Here is a 16,689-nt window from a genome sequence, read left to right as displayed (position 1 = left end):
CACAACCCGCATGCCACCCGGGAACGAACGGAGGAACAACCTCGTTACTGCCCCCAGAATCACGGGGTCAAGGGCAAACCCAACCCCGTGGCAAGGCCGTAGCAGCGGAGCACGAAGGAAGACCCAGACCCACCAAAAGGACTGGACTCCCTAGAATGGGGGCCCGGAGAAGTCCATGATGCCAGCATCAAGACCCCACCAGGTGGGCACGTAGTGCCCCGCCCCCCACATCGCCAGCGTATTCGGACAAAGGCCCCTCAGTTACTGCACCTGGTATTCCCAGGCGGAACCAACCAGGCCAGAACCTGCCCAGCTTCCGAGATCGGACGAGATCGGGCGTGTTCAGGTCGGTATGGCCGTAAGCCGAGCGGGCCCCGTCCCCCCAATAGTACACCGCCTGGCACACTGACCCTGCAGAATAGACAGTCAGCATGGCCGTAAGCACACAAAAAAGGTTAACCAACGGAAGCAGGCAGCGCACCGGGGAAAAACCAGGCAACAGGCTGTTAACCCTAGCCTGGAGACTGCGGACGAGACAGGCGCCAGAGGGGACAGCTGAACACAGCCGCCCCGGCGGAAGGAGCGTAAGCTGGCGGTGTTGCATGACCAAGCCTCCATTTAACAACCCCCACCCAGAGGGGTCGAGGCAGAGAAGGCTGACACGATTGGCAGACGTCATGAACGTGCAGGGGCACCCTCAAACGGTGAACCCGGGAGTTGACACTGCTCCAACACACCAGGGAATCAACCACCTCGGTGTTACCCAATGCGGTGGTTGTTCCTATAACCCCTCAAGAAAAAACTCCAAAACACACCTGCGGGTATACACCGGCTATACCGCAGTACAAGTGTTTCAGTTTCCAAAAAGGGTTAACCCAGGCCTACGGGTCGCAAACATCACTTCGGACCGGGCCTGGCGGTACGGGAAGCACAGGGTCACCAGAGGAGGTCAAAAAGCCACCCCCACAGGCCCCTCTTCGCCATGCGTGAGAGAGGAGCGAAAAATAATGGAGAACCAGCCCCTAAGCACACCGTACCTGGTATTCCCCGGCGGTCTCCCAACCAAGTACTAACCAGGACCAACCTGTGTAGCGGCCGAGATCCGACGAGATCGAGAGCGTACAGAATGGCATGGCTGTAAGCCATGACGACAGTGCTGAGTAAAAACATACCCAACCAGGGTCTCCATAGCGCTTAACCCTGTGACACCCAGACCGACCTGGCATTTTTCCCCCTGAAAAAAGCCCAAGTCCCTCAGGGTACCAGAACAGCAGATCTGCATCCCCGGCGGACAACGGGTTCAACTGATCTGGACCAGCGTGACCAGAACCAGTCCCGTGCCCTAACCACGCCGACATGCCTACTCCAGGAGAAGGGCAGATATGCGTGTTGATCTTAACATGAAAAGAAGGCGCCACCCAGACGTTCGGACGAACCGCGCCTGGTGGCCCACCCCAAGGGCGTGAGACCCCACTACATATGTTCAGATCCATCCCGTCATCATCCCCCAGACATGAACGAGAATCCGTCGACAACCCACCCAGGTCATGGGATGTGGTCGCCGGAAGAGGAAAAACCCCCATCTCAGTTGCTTTATAAAAACGCTGTTTCAACCACAAGCAACCAAGGCGTGCCAGTCAATCGCCTGTTTACAGCGAGCTAGCACTATACGTGCGTCGGGACACACCCCCATCAATGAACAGGCTATTTAGACCCGTCATTGAATCCCCAAGGCGCCCAGGGGAACGACAAGAGGGGTGTGACACTCCCTAACTCCAACACTTCTGGAATAGAAAGAAGGAAGCATCAACAGTATGTATCCCAGTCTACACAGCCGGGGTAAAAAATGTTCACATTTTTACATCCCACCACCCTCCCATAGGAAAGAGACGGGGATCCCCAGAGAGACTTCCCACGCGAGCTGTACAGATTGAAAAGAATATATTGCACCTCGAGCCATGTAAAAAACTGGTTTTAGGGCCTCCGGGAAGAGGCACTGAACCCATACACACTCAATAAACGAATTGAATCGAATATACATACAATAGAAAAGGACCCTTCTAGAGGGTCCACTCACTTTGACAATCTGAGGAGGAAGGCTCTGTACTCTGATGGAGGCTTCCTCACATGGAAGAAGGAGTCCGAACTCACAGAAGGCCTGAATAGGCGCTTGGTGAGGAGGAGCCCTGACCACCCCCCCTGAAAACAGATCCATCACATGGACCTGAACAGCACACGGAAGTCCTACCAACAGAGACGCGCACGGTGACGTACTCTATGGCGGGGGAATTCCTGCGGTGCACACGCCCAATATACCAGGCCGTGGGACCAGGAACTCCCTCCCCCCCCCCCCCCCCCCCCCCCGTAACGTGCCGAACCGCCACGTGACGGGAACCTTGAAGGACAGGGGGTGTACCCCTGACCGACAGAACAATGGGGAGAGGAAAGGTTACCAGTTCACCCCTTTACGACCCCACACCCATGATACGACGTAACGACAAAAAGAGAATATGACAGTCATAGTCAGCTCTATGAAGCGTTTCACAGCTCCACACAGCGCATGAGCTAACCTGCTATCTGATTTTTACTAAGGAAAAACACAGAATAGAGAAGGCTCTAAGAACCCCGGTCCAACATACACATGTGCTTCTGTGGCCAGTACAACCCAGTTGTAGGTCACATGACACACACAACCCATCATCACCTACAAAAAATGGCAAAAACACTCAACAGAGGAACGCCGTTTTTTTCACAATGAGAGAATACATCATTCTTGATTAGTATCGACCACAGGCCTTGCTAAGCACACATGACAGCAACCAAACCAATTTCCCTTTAGGAAATAAGTTTCTCCAGCAGATTTAGCACAACCTCAGCAATCAAGCTAAGAGTTACATCGTATCCCTACCACACAAAAGACACAATTAATGCACAACATGTCTGATAGGAGGTGATAAAGTCCCCAGGGAACCGGGGGGGGAAAACACAATCCTCCTATTTTACCCTCAATACGGCCAGTTAAAACAGGAAAACCTGTTAATGTGTGAACTCACTGTTCATTGTCATTACAGTCTGAGAAAGAACATTCTTTTACTCACTTGTCACCAAGCATAGCTTCATAGGTTAGTTGCCTTAGTAGTGAGTACACGGTACACATAAACACCATGATGTTTCTCACACAACAACCAGATCAATACATCACGATCTGCACGGAGAAGCTAACTGCCAGTGACAAAAACAGCTCACACACAACCCGCAACGTATCCCAAATGCATTGCAACAACACGTTTTGGGAAAAAAACACCGTTATTCACAATACATTTAGCAAAGTAAAACCAGAAGACGTGTTATGAGGTCTGGCCAACCCCGTACCTACCCGGAACGCAGATCAGCGAAGTGCAGTCACAAGACACCGTAGAACACAGCCGTCCTGTGTTGTTCGATCCGGGCAGCGTCGCCGCTCCACCAGTCGCTACAGTCCTCTTTGTTGACGCAATCCCCGTCTAGGCTCAGGCAGGGTCGACGAACATCCCCTGTCAAGGATGACGTCGTGGTCAAGAGTGTAAAACATGTTAAAATCAAAGCACGTTCAACAGAATAGCATCAAGCTAACGGCTGCTCCAACCGTTCGGGTGCTATTGCTTCCGCTCGCGAGACGCCGATCTAACGACGCACGCGATCAGAAGCGAGCTCCCGGCGGCGCGCGAGAAGCTAAGCTACCCCGCGCCAGGCCACTGACCGGCTAACCGTAAGCTATGAACATGTAAACAATGACATAACACTCACCCAGACAGGCCGCCGTTCTGAACCCCTCCTCACTTTTTAAGAGAAAAGAGAAAACAAGACGTCAACACCGCTTCACAACGGTGACATTACCACGTCCGGCGGAATCAGCACAGTACCAACTGGCCTGTATAGCTGACTTTGAACATGAATCTGCCGCTATCGCACATTACATGCACATATCCCCTCGTGAAGGAATACTCTCATTTGGATATGAAAGATGGGGTCTTAACACGGTGACAGAGAGAATCCACTCGTCCAGAACACACAGGGATCACCAGTGTCAATGGTCGCGGCCCACTAGTTAAAACTATAATGGTCGCCAGACCAAGGCCTTCTGTCGCCTAGGCGGCTAAACAAAGGACCCTAGCCTGGGGCCGGTTTCCATAAACTTTGTCAAGTAGCCCCCATAGCACTAACAGACAAGTGGAGCCCGCCAGCAAACACTACTCACCCAACCTGGAACGCACCGCTCCTCACAACAGCGGCATGTCCGACAGTTCAGCTGTGGCCTGACAGGTTTCACCCCAACAAACACAGCAAGGAACTGCAGTTGAGAAGCATGCAGCGGCGTGCTCCCAATACGAAAACCGGTGGAGGGTTTTTAGAATGATCATCATCTTCTAGACACTCCAGTACGAAGACAATATCGCCGTATTTTCTCGAAAATAGTGAGAGAGAAAATAAAGATATGATGTCAACGTATCCTTGTTTCCCAAGCTGTTCCTAATCCAATTTCTTCCATCATGGTGTCAAGTGTGGGGATCTACCGAGGCACCTCTTCCTTGTGGTGAAAGCGAGAAGGAGGAGAGCAGGTGACCACACACCTGCTTATGAAGGTAAGCTGATGAGGGGTGTGGTCAGACTAATACTGGTATTAGAGGTACATTTGTGGTTTATTCAGTACGCGTGCACGTACGCGAGATAGTGCAGTAGCGATGCCAAGCTAAGCCACTAACGATACAGAACGGGGAAGCCCGTGGGTATGTCCACAGTCACGGAAACAGGTGTGTTGACGAGTGACTGTGGCAGTGCGGGCTGGTATAAATTAAACTCACTTCCCCATAACAGGGTTAACAGACGCATAGGTACGGTAGTTAGGAGTGAATTCACTAATTAGTGCAGCGGTCTATGTCGTCGCCCGCGGAGCGGGAGCTCCCCTGTTCGACTCCCCCTCGGGACATCAGCATTTAACATCAATGCAGAGCAGACCAATATGATCCGTCACAGTGGTGCCCAGTGACCCGGATGTCCTGAGGGGCGTGAGTTTAGGGAGGTGAGTGTAACGGGGAAGCCCGTGGGTATGTCCACAGTCACGGAAACAGGTGTGTTGACGAGTGACTGTGGCATTGCGGGCTGGTAAGTTAAACTCACTTCCTCATAACAGGGTTAACGGACGCATAGGTACGGTAGTTAGGAGTGAATTCACTTCTTAGTGCAGCGGCCTGTGTCGTCGCCCGCGGCGCGGGAGCCCCCTGTTCGACTCCCCCTCGGGACATTAACATTTAACATCAACACAACGCAGACCAATATGATCCGTCACACGAACAATAGGCTCTATTACTAATACGACTAATATTACTCTCTACCATTGGTTCTTGGTCCGCATCAGTCGGGTTTACTCTTTCTCCAAGTGATTCTTTGAAGGGATTCAGGAGTTTGTTTGGGGTTAGATTAGGTAGCCATTTCAAGTAGAAGCTAATCTTCAAGCTTTAGCTGACTGTTGATTTTGTGCCACACTTCTCCACAGAATGCCAAAGCTGCATGGACGCGAAGGCCCAATTACAAGTGAGTAATGTGTGTGCACATGTGCGGGCATACGTCTGTTGACTGTACGCCATAATTCTATGTTGTGTGTGTGTGCATCCCTATGTTAATGTGTGTACATACGTGCGCATGTGCATGCTGAAGTGTGTGGGTTTCTGGGTATGCACGACCACAAAAGGGTCTTTGTTTTCCATCCACAGATCCAGCCTGGAGATTCCAGAGATTAATGCCATGGCTCTCAACCTCCGAGTGAGTACAATGGAACATGACAGTTTGAATCACTAAAGACGAGACTCTGCATGTAGTCAACTGTAGTTAGTCTCAAAGACACAGATTGACTTTAAAAAAGTAAAGTTTTAATCAGAATATACATCTATTTGATTTTATCCATAAGAAGTTATCTGGGTGCTAATGATGACATGTGAAAATAAATGCTTGATCAAAAAAATTCTTTCTTTGAACAATTGACCTAAATTAAAGGTTTAGATTTCTCATATTTTCAGTGCAAGATGAAGCTGATGAATGATAATCACATTTTCGTGCACGTCACATTTAGAACTTTCTTGGACAGTTGTGAAGTTAATCTAAATTAATTAGATTAAGTGTGACTGTCACCAGAAAGTACTCAACCTTTACTGTCTTTAACTATGAATGAACACAACACTCTAACTTACCATCTTTAGATAATAAAGTTTTGAAAACATTGTTACTCGGAAAACATCAAATGGACTCATACAGTTCTTCGTCTGGGACACTCATTTGATTCTCTGAGAAATATTTTGGTTAGTTCATTGGATATTTGGGTTCAATTATTTTTGTTCTGATTTTGAATTCAACCCATTCTAATGAAGATTGTGCCTCCTTGGTGTTTTTTTCCCATGTTTATAATTTCACTGGCCCATATTGAACGTTGTGAGGAATAAGGTGTCCTTGATGAGTTTGTGTCTTTTTCTACAGTGTTTGGGATATGTGACCCTGCTATGTCAGCACGGTGTATCACATTCATTTTTAGAGCCTATTAGCCTCGTTCACACAACAATTCCCGTTCAATTTCGTGTTCAAACTTTGCTCTAAAAATACCACTTCCAGAACCGTAATAGTCAAAATGGCAGATGGAATACAAACATTTAATTCCAGACTCATGAGTACCTGACTCAGATTGTTTTTACCACTCTAGTTTTGGTTAAAAAAAGAAAAAGTTTCCACTACACTTTTCTGCCAAAAACTGTAAAAGCCTTCATTAAGATGACTGTTTCATGGTGAAATTTATAAATAAAAAAAAAGATAGTAGTCCTGAAGGAAGCTATCCGTGGGTTGTAACTCATTTTTGTTTTAACATTCCCATTTATAGTCTATATTTTTAAGAATCTCCCCACGAAATAGCCATTTTAATCATGGCTTTTAGGCCATATGAGTGCCTTGGACCTTTTTTTTTTTTTTTTTTTTTTACTTTTGTATTCGCTACCAAAAAGCACCGTCTTTAAACTTCCGAGCAGGCCAGACCTTTTCTGGTTTACTGTACTTTTTGTGTTTTGTCATTTTGATTGTTTTTATGCTTTAGCAGCCGTAACATGAGTCAATGCAGTTCTTCTGGTCTTCCCACCCCAGCCTCATTTAGATTGAAGATGGTGGTGACATGAATAAGGCTAATTATCCAAGTCACATGTCTCAACAGGCTTCACAGACACCCCTGCTCTTAATCCTTCCATTAAACCCTTGGAATATAACTTTTCAATTTGGATACTCTATTTTTAAGCCCACTATCCTTCTTGTCTTTGTCCCTCTCTGTCTCTGTGTGTCTCAGGACAACAGTCTGGTGGTAGGCGGAGGAGACAACAACGTCCATGTCATGGATCTGGAGCACGGTGTCTTCAAGGTCTGAGAGCTGTGGTTGGGTTGAGGTTTCCTTCCTTTATCTTCCATTTTCTCTATCCCTCTATCTCGCTCTCTATCCTTCTACAGTCAAGCCCATAAATATTTGGACATCTCTATCTACAGTCAATCCCATAAATATTTGGACATCAACACAATTTTCATCATTCTGGGTCTGTACACCACCACAATGGATTTGAAATGAAACAATCAAGATGTGCTTTGAGTGCAGATATCCAAGTACTTACATCCAAATCAGGTGAACGATTCCCTCATTATTTCATTTACAAGGAGCAGATAAAAGATCTAGAGCTAATTTCCAACTAAGTGTGGTATTTGCATTTGGAATCTGTTGCTGTCAACTCTCAATATGAGGTCCAAAGATCTGTCACTATCAGTGAAGCAAGCCATCTTTAGACTGAAAAATCTAAACAAACTCATCGGAGAGATAGCAAAAACATTAGGTGTGACCAAATCAACTGATGGAAGAAAGAAGAAGAAAGACCGCACTGGTGAGCTCAGAAACACCAAAAGACCCGGAAGACCATGGAAAACAACTGTGGAGTTTGCCAAACAACATCTAAAAATAAAAGTACAGTTCTGGAACAACATCCTATGGACAGGTGAGGCAAATACTATTTTGTACCAGAATGATGGGAGGAAAAGAGTATGGAGAAGGAAAGGAACTGCTCATGAGCTAAACTTCTAAAGCATACCACCCCATCAGTGAAGCATGGTGGTGTTATGACATGGGCACGAATGGCTTCCAATGGAACTGGTTCCCTTGTATTTATTGAGCATGCATTTCACTTGCATTTCTAAACGGAAGGGAAAATGCCCCAATAACAAGCAGGAACTGAAGACGGTTGCAGTAGAGGCGTCTGGTGATGTCTATGGGTTCCAGACTTCAGGCTGTCATCGACTGCAAAGGATTTGCAACCAAGTATTGTTAGTTTGTCCAATTACTTTTGGTCCCTTAAAAGGGAAGGGGGGGCACATGTAGAAACGTACGGTTATGTCTATAACCATAGTTATGAGTATAGTGACGCTCTGCGTCTACTGGAATCCACTTCCATATCAGTACTAGCATGGGTGTGGCCATACTAACGGCTCCTTCCCAAGTCTTTCACCACAAAGGCGAAGACCACAGGGTCCTCAGTGAGTCCGACGCAGAGCGTCACTATACTCATATAACTATGGTTATAGACATAACCGTACATTATATATCGTATAGCTCCGCTCTGCGTCTACTGGAATACAGGAGCTGAGCCGAGCGGAAGCTTGACAAATGTACCCACTGAGGCCCCCCACAACCATCAGAACCGGGGAGGACCCGAGCCCCCGGACCCCCTAGCGGAGGACGGGAGGGTATCAGATCCGACTGTGCGAAGAGGAGTTTAGCAACTCAAACACACAGGGTGAGCAGACCGTGGGACTTACCTTCCACAGAAGAACCCACGACTACACAAACGCGCAACCCACATGCCACTAGGGAACGAATGGGAAGAAATAAAAACCCTGTTACAACCCCTAATATCACGGGGTCAAGGGCAAAAACCTAACCCTGTGGCAAGGCCGTAGCAGCGGAGCGCGAAGGAGGACCCAGCCCCAGGAAGGGACTGGACCCCCTGGAAAAGGGGGCCTGGTGAGGCCGACGACGCCGCAGCATCGAGACCCCACCAGGCGGTCACTAGTGACACCACCCCCCACATCGCCAGCATATTCGGACAGGGCCCATCCAAGAGCAGGCTTTTCCCCCCCTACAGCACGCCGCCCCGAAGCACTCGAGGCTACACCCACAGCGGGACCAGGCAGCGCACTGGGGAGACAACCCCCAAAAGAGGTTGATCCCTCAATCCAGGCAACAGGCCACTCGACCTGAGCCTGGAGCACTGCGGACTAGACAGGCGCCAAAGGGGTCTGCTGAAACAGCACCCCGGCAGAAGGGGCGTATGCTGGCATGCTGTGCACCATGTCACAGCCTCCACAAAAAAAAACTCGACTCTCTAGAGGGGCCGAGGCAGAGAAGGCTGACATGATTGGCAGATGTCATGAAACGTGCAGGGGCACACTCGCAGGTAGACAGGGCCAAACCCGGCCCACCCCGAGAGTTGACTCCGCTACCAACACACCAGGGAACCAACCACCCCCTTGGTTCTAACATGAGGCAGTTGTTCCTATAACCCCCCAACAAAAAACTCAAACACAACTGCGGGTATAAACTGGCTATACAGCAGTACAAGTGTTTGAGTTTTCAAGAAGGGGTTAACCCAGGGCGGCTAGGTGGTGCAGTGGGCAAGGCACTCACCTCCAATGCTGGAGACGCTGGGTTCGAACCCAGCGCTCCACATTGCTTTCAGTTTGGCTGGTCGTCCGTACTAATACAATTGGCAGTATTAGGGGGAGGGAAACTGATGGGTGGGGATCCGACGTTGTGAACAGCGACTTCTACAGGTCGGTTGGTGCGCCTGCGCAGTAGAATCAAGAAGCGACGGGGGCGGCGTCCCTCCAAAGCGCAGACCCCTGACGCTGAAAGATTGCGCTTGCGCAGGTGAAAAGATGCGACTGCTGCTACCTCGAGTATCGGAGGGGACTCGTGCTATGTATGGCTTCGTCCACATTGCAGCCGGCTTGTGGGAGGCATGAAACGGCGTTCGAGACAGGGGAGGGTTGAATTGGATGATACGAAATTGGGATGGGAGAAAAATTGAAAATGGGAGAAAAAGTGGGGGGGGGGGGGGCCCAGGGGAAAACCGGGGGGGAAAACCACCCCTCACCACCTTACCCCTGATACGACTTGTTTGAACAGGTACAGCCCTGTTTATATGTGAAACTCGCCACCTGTTTATTGTCATCACAAGCTGAGAGGGGGACTCGCCCCTCGATCACATGCCACTATGCATAGCTTTGCAGGGTTTTTAACCCAGCCAGTTGTGAGCTCAGCTACGTTGCCTAACGTTACATGAACACACAACCTCTCATCATACAACAAAACCAGTTCATTTTTACTCACGTAAAAAACAACGCAGTTTTCTAGGTAGAGAGAAAGCTATACCAGCGATCAAGACAATTCACACACAACACATGCCGCATCCCCAAATGTAGTGAAGCAACATACGTTTTGGAAAAAACATTGTTATTACAAAACATTCAGAAGGGAAGGAAGAGGGGGGAAGTGTCCAATGGACCCTTACCTGCACCAATGAACGCAGGCTGAGAGGACAGCACCACGTTGACGAAGGTCCTCGCTGGCGGGGCAAAAGAAGCTAAGGCCGGAGCGAGGCTCTGCGAGACGCCCCCCTCCAACAGCCGATCATGGTGCAGGGCTGGGCCGACTACATCCTCTGTCAAAGATGACGTCGTAGTCCGAGTGCTATGGCCTGCTATTCTCACGGCTAATGTTCAACGGTGTAGCTCACGGCTAATGTTCAACGTGTAGCATAAGCTAACAGCTAACTCCAACTGGTAGCATCAGGCTAACGTTCCCAGCCGAGCGAGCGTACAGAGCTAGCATTGTAGCTAACAGCTAACTGGCTAACGGGTAGCTCAACCCAGCTAGGACGCAAGCTAAGCAGCTATCACCGAAACTGTACAACGAGGGAACACAATATAGGCCAACACTTCAGACAGCCGCCGTCTGTCCCTCTCCTCATCCGAAGAGAGAAGAGGAAAAGAAGTCAACACAGTCTTCAGAACGGTGATTATCAGACACAGCGGTGCCGGCACAATTCCCTCATGGGCTGCAGCCGACTTGAGCGTGGAGGTATTCTTATAACGAAACACCAAACCCACTTCCCTCACGCCGGGTAACTTTCATCTTGAAAGGTGGGGCCCGCACGGTGACAGAGTATCCGTTTGTCCTGAAATCCGGGGGATTGAACCGCAGATTCGGATACGGTCCCAGGCAATAGAGCTCCCGATGAGGAGCTCATGTAATGTGGGCGTCAAACCAGAACCCTCTCCACGCCGCTAAGAGGCAGCAAAAAAGGGTACCAGCCTGGAGCCGGCTTTCGTAAGTCGTGTAGCCATTCCCCCCATAGCAACACAACTGGCGCTCGAATATATAAACCAGGGGTAGGCAACCCTAGGCACGCGTGCCTGCACAGGCACGCGGGGGCATTTGCATAGGCACAGGGGGCAAAAAAAAAAAATTTTAATTATTATTTTTTTTAAATATTATAGTGAAATATTTTGCACTGTTGTCGCATTTATCTTGTTGAAATCCTCCCACAGGTTCTTTTTACTACCACATATTTAATTGAGACCCTTTATTTGTTTATTATTTCAATTTAGCTGGAAATACATTGCTACATCATTCAGTAACATTTGCAGAGCCTTATAACAAAAACATTATTACGGTCACCATTGTGACCAGTGGGATTAATCAACTAATTTTATTATTTATTTTTCTATTTCATTGAACATTGCACATGTTAAAAGCCATTTTTTTACTCAAAATGTGAGTATTACCAAGTCAACTTGTGTTCTTAAAACAATGACAATAAACATAGTTTTATTAGGTTGAAATAATGTGGTTGTGTACTTATTTTTCTGTTAACTTATTATGGATTGAAAACTGAAAACCTTAATGAACTCAATATTTTTTAGTTCTGGTAACTTATTATTATAATTTTTTTTACAGTGTAGTCTTGCGATCAATCAAAACTTATTTACACGATATACCTCACATTCACCCTCCATTCACATCCTGGTGTTCTCCTGGTGTTCTCCATTAGGCCTGTAGGTGGAGCTATGACAGCACACGTACAGTACACACACCGATGGTGTGTGATGTGTCCAAAAATGAATGGGCAAATGTGAGTGAAATGGTCGCACTGTATGCAGCTGTTTGTCTGCATTGCATTCCCCCCCCCCCCCACTCAGATTTAGGGTTGATACAACCATCATAATAATATTGTTAATAATAACAATAACAATAATGATGTAATAATGTAAAAATTATCATTAAAAAGACCTGATTATGAGGGAAAAAAATTACGATGCATGGAATATTGTTGAGGCACACTAGTTACAACTATATTTCAAACAGGCACTCCATGTCAAAAAGGTTGCTGACCCCTGATATAAACCATCACCCAACCGGAGAGGCAGCTAGCCATCACACAGCCGAGCGCATCTCAAGCAAAGTCCAACTGCAGAGCGGAGGTAATACCTGTTCAACTGCAGAGCTGGAGGAATGCCGGTGGGAATTAGGCCAGCGACGCGAGCCCCTAATACGAAAATGCCGGTGGAGGTCAGAATGATCATCATCTTCTAGACATCCCAGTGGCGAAGACATTATCGCTGTATTTCCTCGAAAATAGTGAGAGAGAAAATAAAGATATAATGTCAACGCACCTCCTTCATCGTAGTTCCTCTTCAACATTTCACTAATCTCAGACACTCGCCGTGGTGAAAACAAGGAAAGAGCTGTTAGTATGGCCACACCCCTGCTTATGGAGAGGAGCGGATGGGGGTGTGGCCAGGTGGATGGGTGTGTAAAGGTGCATGTGAAAATGTATTCAGTGCTAGTACTGATATGGAAGTGGATTCCAGTAGACGCAGAGCGGAGCTATACAATATATAACTGTTCACCTGATTTGGATGTCAGAAGATTTCAAATGTTCAAATTAAAGCTGAAAGCCTGCACTTAACTCAATCTGCACCATTCACGTATATATCCGCGCTTGCTCGCCAACCGTTGAACGCCAATCACATATATATGCGTTATTTGGACCGTTTTCCTTTTTTCCGATTTTAAAGGTCCCCTGTCTTATAAATTGCCTTTTCCAGTGTTTAGCATTGTTTTCTAGCAATGTGGGGTTGTACCAACACTGATTTGATGTGAAATCTCTAGCTACTCCCGTTTCTTCAGTTCAGCTCAGACAAGAACCTCCCCCACTGAACCAAGCCATTCAGAATTGACTCGCTATCCTACGTAGCAAGGCGCTGATCTGGTTGTAGTCACCGCCCACAATCAACAATTCGCTCAACAACGGAGCAGTGGGAATAATGCGGAAGCGGTTATTCCCTGTCCCAGACTCTCCCTCTCTCTCTCCACCTGCATTTTACACACAATCGCAAGGAGCCGCTCACACAGCACACACGTGTGCACGGAGCAATCTATCCTCTCTCTCTCTCCCTCTCTCTCCACCTGCATTTTACACACAATCGCGAGGAGCCGCTCACACAGCGCACGTGCGCGCACAGAGCGATCTATTCTCTCTCCCTCTCTCTCTCCACCTGCATTTTACACACTTGCGAGGAGCCGCTCACATGCGCACAGAGCGATCTATCCTCTCTCTCTCTCTCCACCTGCATTTTACACACAATCGCGAGGAGCCGGTCACACAGCGCACACGGAGCGATCTATCCTCTCTCTCTCTCTCTCCCTCTCTCTCGCTCGCTCGTTCTCTCTCTCACTCTCTCTCATATGTATCACGCTGTGTGGGTGACTGTCACTCAAAGCGCTTATGGGTGGAGCCCAGCCCAAAACCGCTTGAAATCTTGAAGTGGAAAAATGCTGCTTTAGAGTACTTGATTAGAAATACAAAACAATGAATTGAAAAAAAAAGTACAGATGTGTTCCGTAGACTCACAGGAATTGTTTAAAATTGGGCGGCTAGGTGGTGCAGTGGGCAAGGCACTCACCTCCAATGCTGGAGACGCTGGTTTCGATCCCAGCTCTCCACATTGCTTTCAGTTTGGCTGGTCGTCCGTACTAATACAATTGGCAGTATTAGGGGGAGGGAAACTGATGGGTGGGGATCGGACATTGTGGACAGCGACTCCTACAGGTCGGTTGGTGCGCCTGCACAGTAGAATCAAGAAGCAACGGGGGCGGCGTCCCTCCAAAGCTCAGACCCCTGACGCTGAAAGATCGCGCTGCGCAGGTGAAAAGATGCGACGGCTGCTACCTCGAGTATCGGAGGGGACTCGTGCTATGTATGGCTTCGTCCACATTGCAGCCGGCTTCTGGGAGGCATGAAACAGCATTCGAGATAGGGGAGGGTTGAATTGGACGATACGAAATTGGGATGGGAGAAAAATAGAAAATGGGAGAAAAAGTGGATTAAAAAAAAGGAATTGTTTCAAATTGCCCAAATAGTGAAAGGAATAGCAAAACATGGGACCTTTAACACTATGGCGACCGGCGCCCCGCGGCGATTTAGGCCTCAAGAGGACAGAGGATTGTAAACAAACCGATGTACTTTCTAAGAGCTTTATATATCATTTATAGTATTGCTATCTGTCCATTCTCATTGTCACTTGAGTGCATAAACCGTGCCTTCATAATGGCTTAAAGAAAATAAAAATCCATCGGTTGGTTGTCATTTTATAGCGTTGTGAATATAAGGTATATCGCGCTTTTCGTCTAGGCTTTTCTGCAGGAGGCTGCAAAAAAGGCTAAACGTTGGCGCCGTTATATCAAACGCCATTTCTGCTGTATATATACAAATGAAATAAAACAAACTGCGTAGCATCCGGACTATTACAGAGCATCTATGGATGAAATGGGGGCGGCGGGGAACGCCGATCAGTATTATTGATTAGCAATAGAGTGTGCGTTCCGGTAGCGTGTTGCTTATTAACAGCGGAGGAGTGCAAGAATGTGACAATGTGACCATGTGACCGCGGCAGCGCGAGAGAGCGGCAGTGCGGAAATAGGCTGTCTATTGCCATTCTCTAAGACAAATGCTAACCTTAACCAGCTCCTTAACAGCGCCTAAACTTAACCCTTCTAACCTTAACCAACTCCGAAACAATGCCTAACCTTAACCTTAACCATGCCTAACCTTAACCATAGAAAGAATATTGCCATTCTCTAAGACAAACTCTAACCTTAACCAGCTCCTTAACGGCGCCTAAACTTAACCCTTCTAACCTTAACCAACTCCGAAACAATGCCTAACCTTAACCTTAACCATGCCTAACCTTAACCGGCGAAAGAATACATGTTAAAAAAAAAAAAAAAAAAAAATGTATGGGATTCGAACTTGTCACCAACGGACCGCAGCGCTGCCAGGTGAGCTAAGCTTCGAATGAAAATCATTGCGGATTACGGCTACATAATGCCGCAAGGGGCGTGTCGCAGCCAATCAGGGAAAATGCGGAAGCACTCGGCAGCACTCCTCCGCTGTTAATAAGCAATAAGCGTTCCGGTAGCCAATGTCAGTAGTCTATCAGGTTATAAAACAATGTCCAATCCAGCTGTAATTTGGGGTAATATTATCCTACCGTCAGGCCATGTGATCGCCGGCAGCATTTCCTCACCAGTCATCGGATTCTGGTAGATCGATATGCACATTGGCTAATCATAAATCCCATTATTCCATGCTGAAAAAAACGTTTGGCAAGCTGGGCTTCGTTTGGAATCAAGGCTCTATGATTGACAGGACTGTAAAAGCATTTTTTTTTTTTAAATCCCATCAATGATACTGCAGTGGAGCGATGGCGCCCCTAAGCGGATCTGGCCGGTACTGCATGTTTCGAAAATCAAATATGTGGAAAGATCCTGCTAGAGGATCGTGTACCTAATAAGCGTTATAAATATGGAATAAAACAATAACAACTCGTCACGAGTATACTCGTGGCTCTGGACCACAACGCATGGAATCGAAACACGTATATACTTGTGAACGGACGCCATAGTGTTAATATTCTATTCAGTGTCACAGACCTCTATGTTACCGTTAAAAGCTATACTGAGACCCAGAGAGTGCAGTACCGGCCAGATCCTGCTAGGTGGCCGTATCGCCCACTCTTTGAAACCCTGTCCCAGACTGTGTGTCACATCTAATGTCGTCCGGGTGGAGGATTTTGGTCCAGGCAAGTCTAGCGGTTCACCCAAGCACATTGGAATGCGCCCATGGCCCCTCGATGCATGTGTTGTGCCAGATTGTGTCAGGGACCCGATGGACATCAATACTGGAAATCGCGATCAGACAATTGGAATATTCTTTTTGGAATAACCCCGATCAAAGGTAAGGACTATCTGACGTCAATTCCACCTTGATCCTACAATGATTTCATATAGATCCAACCGATCAACGTATGTAGTATTCAAAACGAATGCCGTTGCTGACGATCAGAGCATCAGAAAACGACCCCCCCCCCTTTGATGCATTCATGATGAAACGTAATACCTATTATATACCTTTGATTTGGAAACGGCTTGTCCAGGCGAGTAACGCATTTAGCTAAATTCACATATCGCTCCATAACGCATTTCCCAGGAATTAGCCAGGATCACTCTGAATTTATTTT

The 16,689-nt window shown here is 47.6% G+C and overlaps 1 protein-coding gene across 1 annotated transcript in view; it reads left to right on the top strand.

Moving 5' to 3' along the window:
- Positions 1–16,689, top strand: part of thoc6 (THO complex 6) — a 97,643-nt gene that overhangs the window by 38,857 nt on the left and 42,097 nt on the right. The window contains exons 5-7 of the mRNA XM_084329802.1: positions 5,534–5,571; positions 5,751–5,799; positions 7,355–7,426. Coding sequence (XP_084185928.1) covers positions 5,534–5,571; positions 5,751–5,799; positions 7,355–7,426 — 159 coding nt within the window. The remainder of the gene's footprint in view (positions 1–5,533; positions 5,572–5,750; positions 5,800–7,354; positions 7,427–16,689) is intronic.

The sequence above is a fragment of the Notolepis coatsorum genome (assembly GCF_963971535.1).
Source record: "Notolepis coatsorum genome assembly, chromosome: 14".
In the NCBI taxonomy this organism is placed as follows: Eukaryota; Metazoa; Chordata; class Actinopteri; order Aulopiformes; family Paralepididae; genus Notolepis; species Notolepis coatsorum.
The sequence above is the reverse complement of the archived record's forward strand: the minus strand, read 5'-3'. Positions and strand labels throughout refer to the sequence as shown.